This window comes from Leptodactylus fuscus, chromosome 10 (assembly GCF_031893055.1).
Source record: "Leptodactylus fuscus isolate aLepFus1 chromosome 10, aLepFus1.hap2, whole genome shotgun sequence".
NCBI classification, from domain to species: domain Eukaryota; kingdom Metazoa; phylum Chordata; class Amphibia; order Anura; family Leptodactylidae; genus Leptodactylus; species Leptodactylus fuscus.
Genome location: NC_134274.1, coordinates 7,603,351 through 7,620,031, shown reverse-complemented (window position 1 = coordinate 7,620,031; position 16,681 = coordinate 7,603,351). Strand labels below are relative to the sequence as shown.

The 16,681-nt window shown below is 43.9% G+C and overlaps 1 protein-coding gene across 1 annotated transcript in view; it reads left to right on the top strand.

The window, feature by feature from the left end:
- Positions 1–7,859, top strand: part of LOC142183268 (ovostatin-like) — a 34,414-nt gene extending 26,555 nt beyond the window's left edge. Inside the window, exon 35 of the mRNA XM_075258296.1 lies at positions 7,798–7,859. Within this exon, the coding sequence (XP_075114397.1) occupies positions 7,798–7,859 (62 nt within the window). The remainder of the gene's footprint in view (positions 1–7,797) is intronic.
- The last annotated feature ends 8,822 nt before the right edge of the window (positions 7,860–16,681 follow it).

The following is a 16,681-nucleotide window of genomic DNA, read 5'->3' as shown; positions in this document are numbered from 1 at the left end:
TGATACAGTATATATACAGTACAGTCACTGCAGTGGAGCTGTATACCGCTTGTTCTTGGATGATGCAGTATATATACAATACAGTCACTGCAGTGGAGCTGTATACCACTTGTTCTTGGATGATACAGTATATATACAGTACAGTCACTGCAGTGGAGCTGTATACCACTTGTTCTTGGATGATACAGTATATATACAGTACAGTCACTGCAGTGGAGCTGTATACCGCTTGTTCTTGGATGATACAGTATATATACAGTACAGTCACTGCAGTGGAGCTGTATACCACTTGTTCTTGGATGATACAGTATATATACAGTACAGTCACTGCAGTGGAGCTGTATACCACTTGTTCTTGGATGATACAGTATATATACAGTACAGTCTCTGCAGTGGAGCTGTATACCGCTTGTTCTTGGATGATACAGTACAGTCACTGCAGTGGAGCTGTATACCACTTGTTCTTGGATGATACAGTATATATACAGTATAGTCACTGCAGTGTAGCTGTATACCGCTTGTTCTTGGATGATACAGTATTATATACAATATATATACAGTACAGTCTCTGCAGTGGAGCTGTATACCACTTGTTCTTGGATGATACAGTATATATACAGTACAGTCTCTGCAGTGGAGCTGTATACCGCTTGTTCTTGGATGACACAGTATATATACAGTATAGTCACTGCAGTGTAGCTGTATACCGCTTGTTCTTGGATGATACAGTATTATATACAATATATATACAGTACAGTCTCTGCAGTGGAGCTGTATACCATTTGTTCTTGGATGATACAGTACAGTCACTGCAGTGGAGCTGTATACCGCTTGTTCTTGGATGATACAGTATATATACAGTATATATACAGTACAGTCACTGCAGTGTAGCTGTATACCGCTTGTTATTGGATGATACAGTATATATACAGTATATATACAGTACAGTCACTGCAGTGGAGCTGTATACCGCTTGTTCTTGGATGATACAGTATATATACAGTACAGTCACTGCAGTGGAGCTGTATACCGCTTGTTCTTGGATGATACAGTATATATACAGTATATATACAGTACAGTCACTGCAGTGTAGCTGTATACCGCTTGTTATTGGATGATACAGTATATATACAGTATATATACAGTACAGTCACTGCAGTGGAGCTGTATACCGCTTGTTCTTGGATGATACAGTATATATACAGTACAGTCACTGCAGTGGAGCTGTATACCGCTTGTTCTTGGATGATGCAGTATTATATACAGTACAGTCACTGCAGTGGAGCTGTATACCACTTGTTCTTGGATGATACAGTATATACAGTATATATACAGTACAGTCACTGCAGTGGAGCTGTATACCACTTGTTCTTGGATGATACAGTATATATACAGTAAAGTCACTGCAGTGGAGCTGTATACCACTTGTTCTTGGATGATACAGTATATATACAGTACAGTCACTGCAGTGGAGCTGTATACCACTTGTTCTTGGATGATACAGTATATATACAGTACAGTCTCTGCAGTGGAGCTGTATACCGCTTGTTCTTGGATGATACAGTACAGTCACTGCAGTGGAGCTGTATACCACTTGTTCTTGGATGATACAGTATATATACAGTATAGTCACTGCAGTGTAGCTGTATACCGCTTGTTCTTGGATGATACAGTATTATATACAATATATATACAGTACAGTCTCTGCAGTGGAGCTGTATACCACTTGTTCTTGGATGATACAGTATATATACAGTACAGTCTCTGCAGTGGAGCTGTATACCGCTTGTTCTTGGATGACACAGTATATATACAGTATAGTCACTGCAGTGTAGCTGTATACCGCTTGTTCTTGGATGATACAGTATTATATACAATATATATACAGTACAGTCTCTGCAGTGGAGCTGTATACCATTTGTTCTTGGATGATACAGTACAGTCACTGCAGTGGAGCTGTATACCGCTTGTTCTTGGATGATACAGTATATATACAGTATATATACAGTACAGTCACTGCAGTGTAGCTGTATACCGCTTGTTATTGGATGATACAGTATATATACAGTATATATACAGTACAGTCACTGCAGTGGAGCTGTATACCGCTTGTTCTTGGATGATACAGTATATATACAGTACAGTCACTGCAGTGGAGCTGTATACCGCTTGTTCTTGGATGATACAGTATATATACAGTATATATACAGTACAGTCACTGCAGTGTAGCTGTATACCGCTTGTTATTGGATGATACAGTATATATACAGTATATATACAGTACAGTCACTGCAGTGGAGCTGTATACCGCTTGTTCTTGGATGATACAGTATATATACAGTACAGTCACTGCAGTGGAGCTGTATACCGCTTGTTCTTGGATGATACAGTATATATACAGTACAGTCACTGCAGTGGAGCTGTATACCGCTTGTTCTTGGATGATACAGTATATATACAGTACAGTCACTACAGTGGAGCTGTATACCGCTTGTTCTTGGATGATGCAGTATTATATACAGTATACAGTCACTGCAGTGTAGCTGTATACCGCTTGTTCTTGGATGATACAGTATATATACAGTACAGTCACTGCAGTGGAGCTGTATACTGCTTGTTCTTGGATGATACAGTATATATACAGTACAGTCACTGCAGTGTAGCTGTATACCGCTTGTTATTGGATGATACAGTATATACAGTACAGTCTCTGCAGTGGAGCTGTATACCGCTTGTTCTTGGATGATGCAGTATTATATACAGTATATATACAGTAAAGTCACTGCAGTGGAGCTGTATACCACTTGTTCTTGGATGATACCGTATTATATACAGTACAGTCACTGCAGTGGAGCTGTATACCGCTTGTTCTTGGATGATGCAGTATTATATACAGTACAGTCACTGCAGTGGAGCTGTATACCACTTGTTCTTGGATGATACAGTATATACAGTATATATACAGTACAGTCACTGCAGTGGAGCTGTATACCGCTTGTTCTTGGATGATACAGTATATATACAGTACAGCCACTGCAGTGGAGCTGTATACCGCTTGTTCTTGGATGATGCAGTATTATATACAGTACAGTCACTGCAGTGGAGCTGTATACCGCTTGTTATTGGATGATACAGTATATATACAGTACAGTCACTGCAGTGGAGCTGTATACCGCTTGTTCTTGGATGATGCAGTATTATATACAGTATATATACAGTACAGTCACTGCAGTGGAGCTGTATACCGCTTGTTCTTGGATAATACAGTATATATACAGTACAGTCACTGCAGTGGAGCTGTATACCACTTGTTCTTGGATAATACAGTATATATACAGTACAGTCACTGCAGTGGAGCTGTATACCGCTTGTTCTTGGATGATACAGTATTATATACAATATATATACAGTACAGTCTCTGCAGTGGAGCTGTATACCGCTTGTTCTTGGATGATACAGTATATATACAGTACAGTCTCTGCAGTGGAGCTGTATACCGCTTGTTCTTGGATGATGCAGTATTATATACAGTACAGTCACTGCAGTGGAGCTGTATACCACTTGTTCTTGGATGATACAGTATATACAGTATATATACAGTACAGTCACTGCAGTGGAGCTGTATACCACTTGTTCTTGGATGATACCGTGTTATATACAGTACAGTCACTGCAGTGGAGCTGTATACCACTTGTTCTTGGATGATGCAGTATATATACAGTACAGTCTCTGCAGTGGAGCTGTATACCGCTTGTTCTTGGATGATACAGTATATATACAGTACAGTCACTGCAGTGGAGCTGTATACCGCTTGTTCTTGGATGATGCAGTATTATATACAGTATATATACAGTACAGTCACTACAGTGGAGCTGTATACTGCTTGTTCTTGGATGATGCAGTATTATATACAGTATACAGTCACTGCAGTGTAGCTGTATACCGCTTGTTCTTGGATGATACAGTATATATACAGTACAGTCACTGCAGTGGAGCTGTATACTGCTTGTTCTTGGATGATACAGTATATATACAGTACAGTCACTGCAGTGTAGCTGTATACCGCTTGTTATTGGATGATACAGTATATACAGTACAGTCTCTGCAGTGGAGCTGTATACCGCTTGTTCTTGGATGATGCAGTATTATATACAGTATATATACAGTAAAGTCACTGCAGTGGAGCTGTATACCACTTGTTCTTGGATGATACCGTATTATATACAGTACAGTCACTGCAGTGGAGCTGTATACCGCTTGTTCTTGGATGATGCAGTATATATACAGTACAGTCACTGCAGTGGAGCTGTATACCGCTTGTTCTTGGATGATACAGTATATATACAGTACAGTCACTGCAGTGGAGCTGTATACCGCTTGTTCTTGGATGATGCAGTATTATATACAGTATACAGTCACTGCAGTGTAGCTGTATACCGCTTGTTCTTGGATGATACAGTATATATACAGTACAGTCACTGCAGTGTAGCTGTATACCGCTTGTTATTGGATGATACAGTATATACAGTACAGTCTCTGCAGTGGAGCTGTATACCGCTTGTTCTTGGATGATGCAGTATTATATACAGTATATATACAGTAAAGTCACTGCAGTGGAGCTGTATACCACTTGTTCTTGGATGATACCGTATTATATACAGTACAGTCACTGCAGTGGAGCTGTATACCGCTTGTTCTTGGATGATACAGTATTATATACAATATATATACAGTACAGTCTCTGCAGTGGAGCTGTATACCGCTTGTTCTTGGATGATACAGTACAGTCACTGCAGTGGAGCTGTATACCGCTTGTTCTTGGATGATACAGTATTATATACAATATATATACAGTACAGTCTCTGCAGTGGAGCTGTATACCGCTTGTTCTTGGATGATACAGTATATATACAGTACAGTCTCTGCAGTGGAGCTGTATACCGCTTGTTCTTGGATGATGCAGTATTATATACAGTACAGTCACTGCAGTGGAGCTGTATACCACTTGTTCTTGGATGATACAGTATATACAGTATATATACAGTACAGTCACTGCAGTGGAGCTGTATACCACTTGTTCTTGGATGATACCGTGTTATATACAGTACAGTCACTGCAGTGGAGCTGTATACCACTTGTTCTTGGATGATGCAGTATATATACAGTACAGTCTCTGCAGTGGAGCTGTATACCGCTTGTTCTTGGATGATGCAGTATATATACAGTACAGTCACTGCAGTGGAGCTGTATACCGCTTGTTCTTGGATGATACAGTATATATACAGTACAGTCACTGCAGTGGAGCTGTATACCGCTTGTTCTTGGATGATGCAGTATTATATACAGTATATATACAGTACAGTCACTACAGTGGAGCTGTATACCGCTTGTTCTTGGATGATGCAGTATTATATACAGTATACAGTCACTGCAGTGTAGCTGTATACCGCTTGTTCTTGGATGATACAGTATATATACAGTACAGTCACTGCAGTGGAGCTGTATACTGCTTGTTCTTGGATGATACAGTATATATACAGTACAGTCACTGCAGTGTAGCTGTATACCGCTTGTTATTGGATGATACAGTATATACAGTACAGTCTCTGCAGTGGAGCTGTATACCGCTTGTTCTTGGATGATGCAGTATTATATACAGTATATATACAGTAAAGTCACTGCAGTGGAGCTGTATACCACTTGTTCTTGGATGATACCGTATTATATACAGTACAGTCACTGCAGTGGAGCTGTATACCGCTTGTTCTTGGATGATGCAGTATATATACAGTACAGTCACTGCAGTGGAGCTGTATACCGCTTGTTCTTGGATGATACAGTATATATACAGTACAGTCACTGCAGTGGAGCTGTATACCGCTTGTTCTTGGATGATGCAGTATTATATACAGTATATATACAGTACAGTCACTACAGTGGAGCTGTATACCGCTTGTTCTTGGATGATGCAGTATTATATACAGTATACAGTCACTGCAGTGTAGCTGTATACCGCTTGTTCTTGGATGATACAGTATATATACAGTACAGTCACTGCAGTGGAGCTGTATACTGCTTGTTCTTGGATGATACAGTATATATACAGTACAGTCACTGCAGTGTAGCTGTATACCGCTTGTTATTGGATGATACAGTATATACAGTACAGTCTCTGCAGTGGAGCTGTATACCGCTTGTTCTTGGATGATGCAGTATTATATACAGTATATATACAGTAAAGTCACTGCAGTGGAGCTGTATACCACTTGTTCTTGGATGATACCGTATTATATACAGTACAGTCACTGCAGTGGAGCTGTATACCGCTTGTTCTTGGATGATACAGTATTATATACAATATATATACAGTACAGTCTCTGCAGTGGAGCTGTATACCGCTTGTTCTTGGATGATACAGTACAGTCACTGCAGTGGAGCTGTATACCGCTTGTTCTTGGATGATACAGTATATATACAGTACAGTCACTGCAGTGGAGCTGTATACCGCTTGTTCTTGGATGATACAGTATATACAGTATATATACAGTACAGTCTCTGCAGTGGAGCTGTATACCACTTGTTCTTGGATGATACAGTACAGTCACTGCAGTGGAGCTGTATACCGCTTGTTATTGGATGATGCAGTATATATACAGTACAGTCACTGCAGTGGAGCTGTATACCGCTTGTTCTTGGATGATGCAGTATTATATACAGTATATATACAGTACAGTCACTGCAGTGGAGCTGTATACCGCTTGTTCTTGGATGATGTAGTATTATATACAGTATATATACAGTACAGTCACTGCAGTGGAGCTGTATACCGCTTGTTCTTGGATGATACAGTATATATACAGTATATATACAGTACAGTCACTGCAGTGGAGCTGTATACCACTTGTTCTTGGATAATACAGTATATATACAGTACAGTCACTGCAGTGGAGCTGTATACCACTTGTTCTTGGATGATACAGTATATACAGTATATATACAGTACAGTCACTGCAGTGTAGCTGTATACCACTTGTTCTTGGATAATACAGTATATATACAGTAAAGTCACTGCAGTGGAGCTGTATACCACTTGTTCTTGGATGATACAGTATATACAGTATATATACAGTACAGTCACTGCAGTGGAGCTGTATACCACTTGTTCTTGGATGATACAGTATATACAGTACAGTCACTGCAGTGGAGCTGTATACCACTTGTTCTTGGATGATACAGTATATACAGTATATATACAGTACAGTCACTGCAGTGTAGCTGTATACCACTTGTTCTTGGATGATACAGTATATACAGTACAGTCACTGCAGTGGAGCTGTATACCACTTGTTCTTGGATGATACAGTATATATACAGTACAGTCACTGCAGTGTAGCTGTATACCACTTGTTCTTGGATGATACAGTATATACAGTACAGTCACTGCAGTGGAGCTGTATACCACTTGTTCTTGGATGATACAGTATATACAGTATATATATACAGTACAGTCACTGCAGTGTAGCTGTATACCACTTGTTCTTGGATGATACAGTATATACAGTACAGTCACTGCAGTGGAGCTGTATACCACTTGTTCTTGGATGATACAGTATATACAGTATATATATACAGTACAGTCACTGCAGTGTAGCTGTATACCACTTGTTCTTGGATGATACAGTATATACAGTACAGTCACTGCAGTGGAGCTGTATACCACTTGTTCTTGGATGATACAGTATATACATGATATAAGGGATTTTCTATTGTGTGACTTCTCATGTTTGACTCTTACAGAAGAGAATGCTATAGCGGTTCTCCACCATCCCTGCTCCAACCAGTCATCTGAAGGAAGGTAAGCTCATGTCCTAATCTTATATATAACCTTGAGACAAATCACCAGGATATAATGAACAGACCCCTGAGATCTCCACTAAGACTAACAACAAAGTGATGAAGGTTCTTTGCCTGCGCAATGCCGGGGGGTTGCAAGCATGGCTGTGCAAGCTAAAGCAGATCTGCAGTTACTCATGTGTTTCAGTCCTATCATTTATAAAGAATTTATAAGAAACCTCTGTTTAGTGCAGATTACTATAAGGCTGTATACCTAGAATCCATCTCCTATAATCGGCTCACACAGATCTCTATGGGATGGAGACACCTGTTATGGACTGGTGCAGGAACTAGTGGAGCAGCTGAGCCTTGTGTATCCCTGAAGCCTCCTGCTCTTGGCCATATAGTAAAAGATCTGACCCCACAAATCAAGGACCTGGAGTATATATAATGGTATATAGATGGTAAACCAAGTCCTGTAGCGCTGCAGAGTCATTGATATATTCAGCATCATGATGGGATTGTTGTTGCGAGATCTCCTATAGAATGATGGATATTACTATAGATGGTTGCATGTACCAGGGCATTACAGTAACTTTGTTTCTTTCTTTCTGCACACAGGAAAAATTAAAGGTTTCCAGTTTGAGGATGACCCTATAACCATAAAAGTGATCAATGTCCTAGAATGTAACAAAAGGAAATCACAAATCAATAAACTTGTGTTACGCTTTACTTGTGGTGGTTCACGGTTTATATTATGGAAACCAAAATGTGCACAGTGTGTTGTATCTTCTCTGACTATACAGATACAGTCGTTGTATCGAGGCTACAATGGTTCAGACTGGCCCATGTACAGATGGGGTTATACTTAGCTGAAGGATTTAAGTTATAAGAGATGTCATTCCCTGCTACATTGTTACTGACAGGCTGCAAAGCACAAGACAACCCCGGGGTGGCCGCACATAGACGCCTCCTATATCATGAAACCCTGTCTCTATGTAAGGCGCAAGACAAGTAACATTTATAGGCCATATAATGTCACAGAGCTAAACAGTTTGAAGGGGGGAGGGGGGGGATCAGGGTCACAGATGTGCACAATCCTAAAAGTAAATTTAAGTTATTAAAACACACTTGAGATTGGTTATAAATGGTGACTTGCACACAGTGTATGGCCCCCTCCATATCTGCTGTTACAACGGGTGTAGATATGGCCATTGGCGCTGTGTGCTGCGACAAAATATATAACAATGCTGGTGTATCCAGATGGGCATCCTCTGTAATAACCAATACATGCATTACATACAATACATTATAGTCAATGGGGTCCCCATTGACTATAATGGGGGTCCGTCAAGGGACTATCACTTTAAAACTGAATCTGGTAGAGGGAAGTTCTCCGTGCAGGACTCTTCATCTGCAAATTTCAGGTGAGTATTGCAATGGAGTCTCCAACCCTCAGCACAGGTGTGAACTGATAAGTGTGTGCACAGCGCCACCTGGTGGCAGTAAATGCATCTGCAACAACAGCAAGTACCGCTGCACCTACTAAACACTAATAAGATAAGATAAGATAATCCTTTAATAGTCCCACCTTGGGGAAATTTCAGCGTGTTACAGCAGCATAGTAAAACAGATACAGGATAATACAGAGTAATATGTTACAGACGTAGACACAGATAAGCTGAGGAGAGAAGATATACTAGGAGTCCATGGCAGCTAAGGAAAAACAGAAGAGAAAGAGGAAGACCTCATGGTCATCCTCATAATCATTAGTTGTCTGTGCGGAGTGTCTGCGCTTGGTCTGATGTAGATTATACAGCCTGGTCGCGGTTGGAAGGAAGGACCTGTGATAGCGCTCCTTCTCACACTTGGGGTGAAGCAGACGGTCACTTACAGTGCTGCCAAGTCCCATCAGGGTCCCATACATGGGGTGGGATTTGTTCTCCTGCATGGAGGTCACCACAGACAGTATCCTTCTGTCACCCACCACCTGTACTGGGTCCAAGGGGCTCCCCAGGACAGAGCTGGCCCTCCTGATCAGCCTGTCAAGTCTATTTCTGTCCCTGGTTGATATACTGCTCCCCCAGCAGGCCACACCGAAAAAGATGGCTGAGGCAACCACAGAGTTGAAGAAGGCCCTAAGAAGTGTCCCCCGGACTCCGAAGGCCCTCAGCCTCCTGAGCAGGTAGAGTCTGCTGTGGCCCTTTCTGTGCAGCGCCCCCAGGTGGTCAGCCCAGTCTAGTTTATTATTGAGGAGCACGCCCAGGTACTTATAGGTCCTGACTATCTCAATACATGTTCCTTGGATCTCCACCGGGGTTGGAGCACCTCTCCGTTTACTAAAGTCCACCACCATCTCCTTGGTCTTCTCAGCATTAATCCTGAGCTGGTTCTGCTGGCACCATTCAACAAAATCCCAGTTTAAGTCTCTGTATTCCCTATCGTCGCCATCAGTGATAAGGCCGACTATAGCAGAGTCATCGGAGTACTTCTGTAAGTAACAGCTGGAGGAGTTGTGCCTAAAGTCAGCAGTGTACAGTGTGAAGAGAAATGGGGCAAGAACTGGACCTTGTGGTACCCCCGTACTACAGATCACAGTGTCAGACACACAGTCCCGGGCTCTCACATACTGAGGGCGGTTTGTCAGGTAGTCTAGGATCCAGTTGGACAGGTGATGGTCCACACCACCAAGGCCCAGCTTCTCTCTCAGTAGCCCTGGCTGAATGGTGTTGAACGCACTGGAGAAATCAAAGAACATTATTCTCACAGTGTTCCCGGGTTTCTCCAGGTGAGAGAGAGCTCTATGAAGAAGGTGGATGATGGCATCATCTACCCCAATGCCTGTCCGGTAGGCAAACTGGAGGGGGCCAGAGCAAAGCTCACTAGGGGGCGTAGGTGTGCCAGGACCAGTCTCTCTAGGACCTTCATTAGGTGTGATGTCAGTGCTACAGGTCGGTAGTCATTGTAGCCCATCGGGTTGGGTTTCTTTGGGACTGGTACCACGCAAGATGTTTTCCACAGTTGAGGTACCACCCCCAGCTTCAGGCTCATATTGTACATGTGCGTTATAATACCACACAGCTGGTCACTGCACATTTTAAGAACTCTTGCGCTTATACCATCAGGTCCCCCCGCTTTGTTCGCTCTAATATTCTTCATTTCCTTACACACCTGAGACTCCTGCAGGATCAGATAGTCAGATTGCAGTTGACCGCAGTTCGGTGGGGGTTGGGTCTTGGTGTGTGAGGGGAGGGCGGTTGGCTGACATGCTGGTGGAGGGAGCATTTGCTTGGAGTCGAATCTATTGAAGAATAGATTAAGCTCGTTAAGCCACTTCCTGTCCCCTACTGTTCGGTGCCTTGTCTTTTCCTTGTGTCCTGAAATTGCCTTAAGGCTGTCCCACACCTCAGAGATTCTACCCTCCCCCATCTGTAGTTCCATCTTCCGTCTGTAGTTGGCTTTCCCTTCCCTGATCAATTGTCTCAGCTGTTTCTGAACCGCCCCCAGGCCATCTTTGTCCCCAGACCTAAAAATTCTCTTTTTTTGCTTGAGGAGAGTTTTAATCTCAGAGTTAATCCATGGTTTGTTATTGGAGAAACACCTCACCTTCCTAGTTGGTACCGTGCTGTCCACACAGAAATTAATGTAGTCCGTTATGCAATGTGTGAGTCCCTCAATGTCCTCTGGAAATGAGTCTTGAAACACTTCCCATAAAGTTATATCAAAGCAGTCCCTTAGAGACTCGACACTTCCCTCTGACCAAATCTTCACGGTACGGGTAACCGCCGGTTCTCTGCGCACCAGTGGAATGTATGTGGGTCGCAGATGTACCAGGTTGTGATCTGATCTGCCTAGGGGTGGTAGGGCAGATGAGTTATATGCATCCCTTACATTGGCAAAGAGCAAGTCCAGCGTCTTGTTGTCTCTTGTATGGCAGGTTACATACTGTGTGAAGCCTGGTAGAGTGGATGCTGAGACATGGTTGAAGTCTCCAGACACTAGGAGCAGGGCATGGGGGTGAGATGATTGCAGCTCACTCACAACAGCATGGAGGACTTCACAGGCAGCGTCAGCTTTAGCAGAGGGGGGGACATAGGCAGCTAGTACAATAACATGTGATAGTTCCCTTGGCAGGTAAAAAGGTCTCATGCTCACGGCTAGCAGTTCAATATCCTTTCCACACAATTGTTTCTTAACCACAATATGTCCTGGATTACACCATCTCTCATTCACAAATATTGCAAGTGGCATCTATTTTGCCCCCATAACTTCATAGTCACATCAGAAGTCTAATGAATCTTATTCTATTCTTTGTGAATCCAGTAAATGTTATATGGACAAATAAATAAGGCAGTCTAGTGTATAGGGCGGGAAAGTGATATATACAGGGGGGTTCACAGGGAGACGTCTTTATATACAGGGGGGCTCAAGGGCGACGTCTTTATATACAGGGGGCTCACAGGGTGACGTCTTTATATACAGGGGGGCTCACAGGGTGACGTCTTTATATACAGGGGGCTCACAGGGTGACGTCTTTATATACAGGGGGGCTCACAGGGTGACGTCTTTATATACAGGGGGGCTCACAGGGTGACGTCTTATATAAAGGGGAGCTCACAGGGAGCCGTCTTTATATACAGGAGTGCACTCAGAATGACGTCTTTATATACAGGGGGGCTCACAGGGCGCTGTCTTTATATACAATGGGATTCACAGGGAGCCGTCTTTATATACAGGAGTGCACTCAGAATGACGTCTTTATATACAGGGGGGTTCACAGGGCGACGTCTTTATATACAGGGGGGCTTACAGGGTGACGTCTTTATATACAGGGGGGCTTACAGGGTGACGTCTTTATATAAAGGGGAGCTCACAGGGCGACGTCTTTATATACAGGGGGTCTCACAGGGCGGTGTCTTTATATACAGGGGGGTTCACAGGGTGACGTCTTTATATACAGTGGGGCTTACAGGGCGACGTCTTTATATACAGGGGGGCTTACAGGGTGACGACTTTATATTAAGGGGGCTCACAGGGCAACGTCTTTATATACAGGGGAGCTCACAGGGCGACGTCTTTATATACAGGGGGTCTCACAGGGCGGTGTCTTTATATACAGGGGGGATCACAGGGCGACTTCTTTATATACAGGGGGGTCCACAGGGCGACGTCTTTATATACAAGGGGGTTCACAGGGCGACGTCTTTATATACAGGGGGGTCCACAGGGCGACGTCTTTATATACAAGGGGGTTCACAGGGCGACGTCTTTATATACAGGGGGTCCACAGGGCGATGTCTTTATATACAAGGGGGTTCACAGGGCGACGTCTTTATATACAGGGGGCTCACAGGGCGACATCTTTATACACAGGGGGCTCACAGGGTGATGTCTTTATATACAGGGAGGATCACAGGGTGACGTCTTTATATACAGGGGGGCTCACAGGGCGCCGTCTTTATATACAGGGGGGCTCACAGGGTGCCGTCTTATATACAGGGAGGATCACAGGGTGACGTCTTTATATACAGGGAGGATCACAGGGTGACGTCTTTATATACAGGGAGGATCACAGGGTGACGTCTTTATATACAGGGGGGCTCACAGGGTGCCGTCTTATATACAGGGGGCTCACAGGGCGCCGTCTTTATATACAGGGGGCTCACAGGGTGCCGTCTTATATACAGGGGGCTCACAGGGCGCCGTCTTTATATACAGGGGGGCTCACAGGGCGCCGTCTTTATATACAGGGGGGCTCACAGGGCGCAGTCTTTATATACAGGGGGGCTCACAGGGTGCCGTCTTATATACAGGGAGGATCACAGGGTGACGTCTTTATATACAGGGAGGATCACAGGGTGACGTCTTTATATACAGGGGGGCTCACAGGGCGCCGTCTTTATATACAGGGGGGCTCACAGGGTGCCGTCTTATATACAGGGGGCTCACAGGGCGCCGTCTTTATATACAGGGGGGCTCACAGGGTGCCGTCTTTATATACAGGGGGGCTCACAGGGTGCCGTCTTATATACAGGGGGCTCACAGGGCGCCGTATTTATATACAGGGGGGCTCACAGGGTGCCGTCTTTATATACAGGGGGGTTCACAGGGTGCCGTCTTATATACAGGGGGCTCACAGGGCGCCGTCTTTATATACAGGGGGGCTCACAGGGTGCCGTCTTTATATACAGGGGGGCTCACAGGGCGCCGTCTTTATATACAGGGGGCTCACAGGGCGCCGTCTTTATATACAGGGGGGCTCACAGGTTGACGTCTTTATATACAGGGGGTCACAGGGTGCCATCTTTCTGGCTGTGACATTCTTTTTCATCCAACCCAAGACGTCCAGTCTAACATAAAATATTTTTCCATTTTTATCTGCCCTCCATTGTATTCCATAGGTTGCAGACCGCTCTATAGTCCTCTAGTGTCGGTTGTCATTTCCCATCTTTCTGCTCCATCTCTGCTAGATTTTTGTTCAGCTTTACATTGCAGAATACCTGCAGCAGAAATTCTGCAATTTCCAAAATGTTGTGGTTCTGAACATCGCAGCTTGTCAAATATACCTATGGAAACGCCGGTGATTTCCCTTGCAGCACTTGTCTCTACACATGATTTGTGCAGAAGCCAAACAGAAACCACACGGACCCCATTATAGTCTATGCGGTCCACGTGTTTTCCCAGGTTAACGCTTTTCTATGCATATAGGTTTCCAATTGGGGGGTCCCCAAACAGAATACTGAACACAGATGTGAACCGGGCCAAACTAAGTCCTGAAATTGCTCCAACAAGGCGACCTTTTTAGGTGGTCCCTGGGCTAAAATGACCTTCTTGTAGGACTTTTTCTCTCTGCATTAATCAAGCCAGTTCAGGGATGATTCCCAAATGGAAACCAAGCAGTGGTGTGAACCTGTAATGTCCCGGTACTGCTCGTCCCATTCCTTTTAATAGTCCTTGCAGACTGAGATGGTATGGACATTTGCATATAAGGTAAAGAGATTCCTCCCCCTTCATTCCTTCTATATCAGCCATCTTTTTCGGTGTGGCCTGCTGGGGGAGCAGTATATCAACCAGGGACAGAAATAGACTTGACAGGCTGATCAGGAGGGCCAGCTCTGTCCTGGGGAGCCCCTTGGACCCAGTACAGGTGGTGGGTGACAGAAGGATACTGTCTGTGGTGACCTCCATGCGGGAGAACAAATCCCACCCCATGTATGGGACCCTGATGGGACTTGGCAGCACTGTAAGCGACCGTCTGCTTCACCCCAAGTGTGAGAAGGAGCGCTATCGCAGGTCCTTCCTTCCAACCGCGACCAGGCTGTATAATCTACATCAGACCAAACGAAGACACTCCGCACAGAGAACTAAATGATTATGACGATGACCATGAGGTCTTCCTCTTTCTCTTCTGTTTTTCCTTAGCTGCCATGGACTCCTAGTATATCTTCTCTTCTCAGCTTATCTGTGTCTACGTCTGTAACATATTACTCTGTATTATCCTGTATCTGTATTACTATGCTGCTGTAACACGCTGAAATTTCCCCAATGTGGGACTATTAAAGGATTATCTTATCTTATCTTATCTTATATATTTACCAGTGTTCCTATTTTACCAGAGCCAGCACACATAGGGGTCTATTAATGTTCCATCTTGTGGATGTTTTTGTAAACTGCACCTGCCTATACTTTGCCATTGTAATTTGAGTTGCCAGTGTGAAGGAGTGTCCAGTATGATCAGGTGACCTTCAGGACCAATCAAGCTCCCTTGACTGGCCTGGAGGAGGAGGAGTTACAGCCCCCTCTAGGGGGGTTGGGGTCCTTTTGTCTGGGTCTTTTGTGTGGAGCCATCGAACACATGGGAAGCTGAAAATGGCAGCCAAGTCTCAGGGCACTCCAAACAGAGATGTCTGTTCCTCTGTACTCAAGATTCTACTCAGAGAGTGTTTTCCTCTGAAGCTCCAAGCCTACAAGCACTAAAGTTGACGGACCTGGTTATCCATACATCTGGGACCTCTACACGTATCTCTCTATCCAAGTAAGTCTTTGGGACAAATCTATATTTAAGAAGCCCATAGCTAGTCTGGCAGAAATTGAGGGTCTCCCGCTGCTGAAAAAATTGTATTTCCTCTTCTACATACGTGTACCCAGTTGTTGAGGACTAACCCCCTGGATACAGGCCATCTTTACAAGTATATACAAGTTAACTACCCAAGCAACTACTAATGAATCTATCCAAAGCATTCCTGCTCCAAGCTCCATCACCTGCTAACTGGACACTACCTACAAAGATCGCTGTATTGTATGTGAAGAATTACTCCATATGTACATTTGTATTACTTTGTCCTGCTAGTAAAAGAGCAACGGCTACCCCCGAGACCTGGTTGTCTGTTGTCATTGTCAGATATCACGTGGGGGTGGGTAGTCAGGGACATCAAAAAGGAGATTTTGTGCACATTTGGGACCCAGGGACCCCCTGAAAGCCGGCCACATCTGATATATTACCCATGATACCAGCCCTGGCCCTCCTGAGTGTTACAAACCTATTGCTCCTTAAGATATAAGTTTCTTATAAACTGCTTTTCATAAATGAGTAGTGCAGGTGAATATAACTGGAGACAAACAAAACCCTGTGGTCAGTATTGTCGCTGCTTGTACGGGCGGCCCCCGGTCACTGACCACTAAGCTCATTTCCTGGGTTATGGTATAGGATACATAATGTTCTTCTGACACTACATACACCGAGGAAGGGGCCGAGATTCTTAGTAATAACATACAGACCTCAGTAACTGGTACGAGAAGGCTGAGAACAGTATACAGCAAACTGGGATATACATTGTACAGCTGAAGC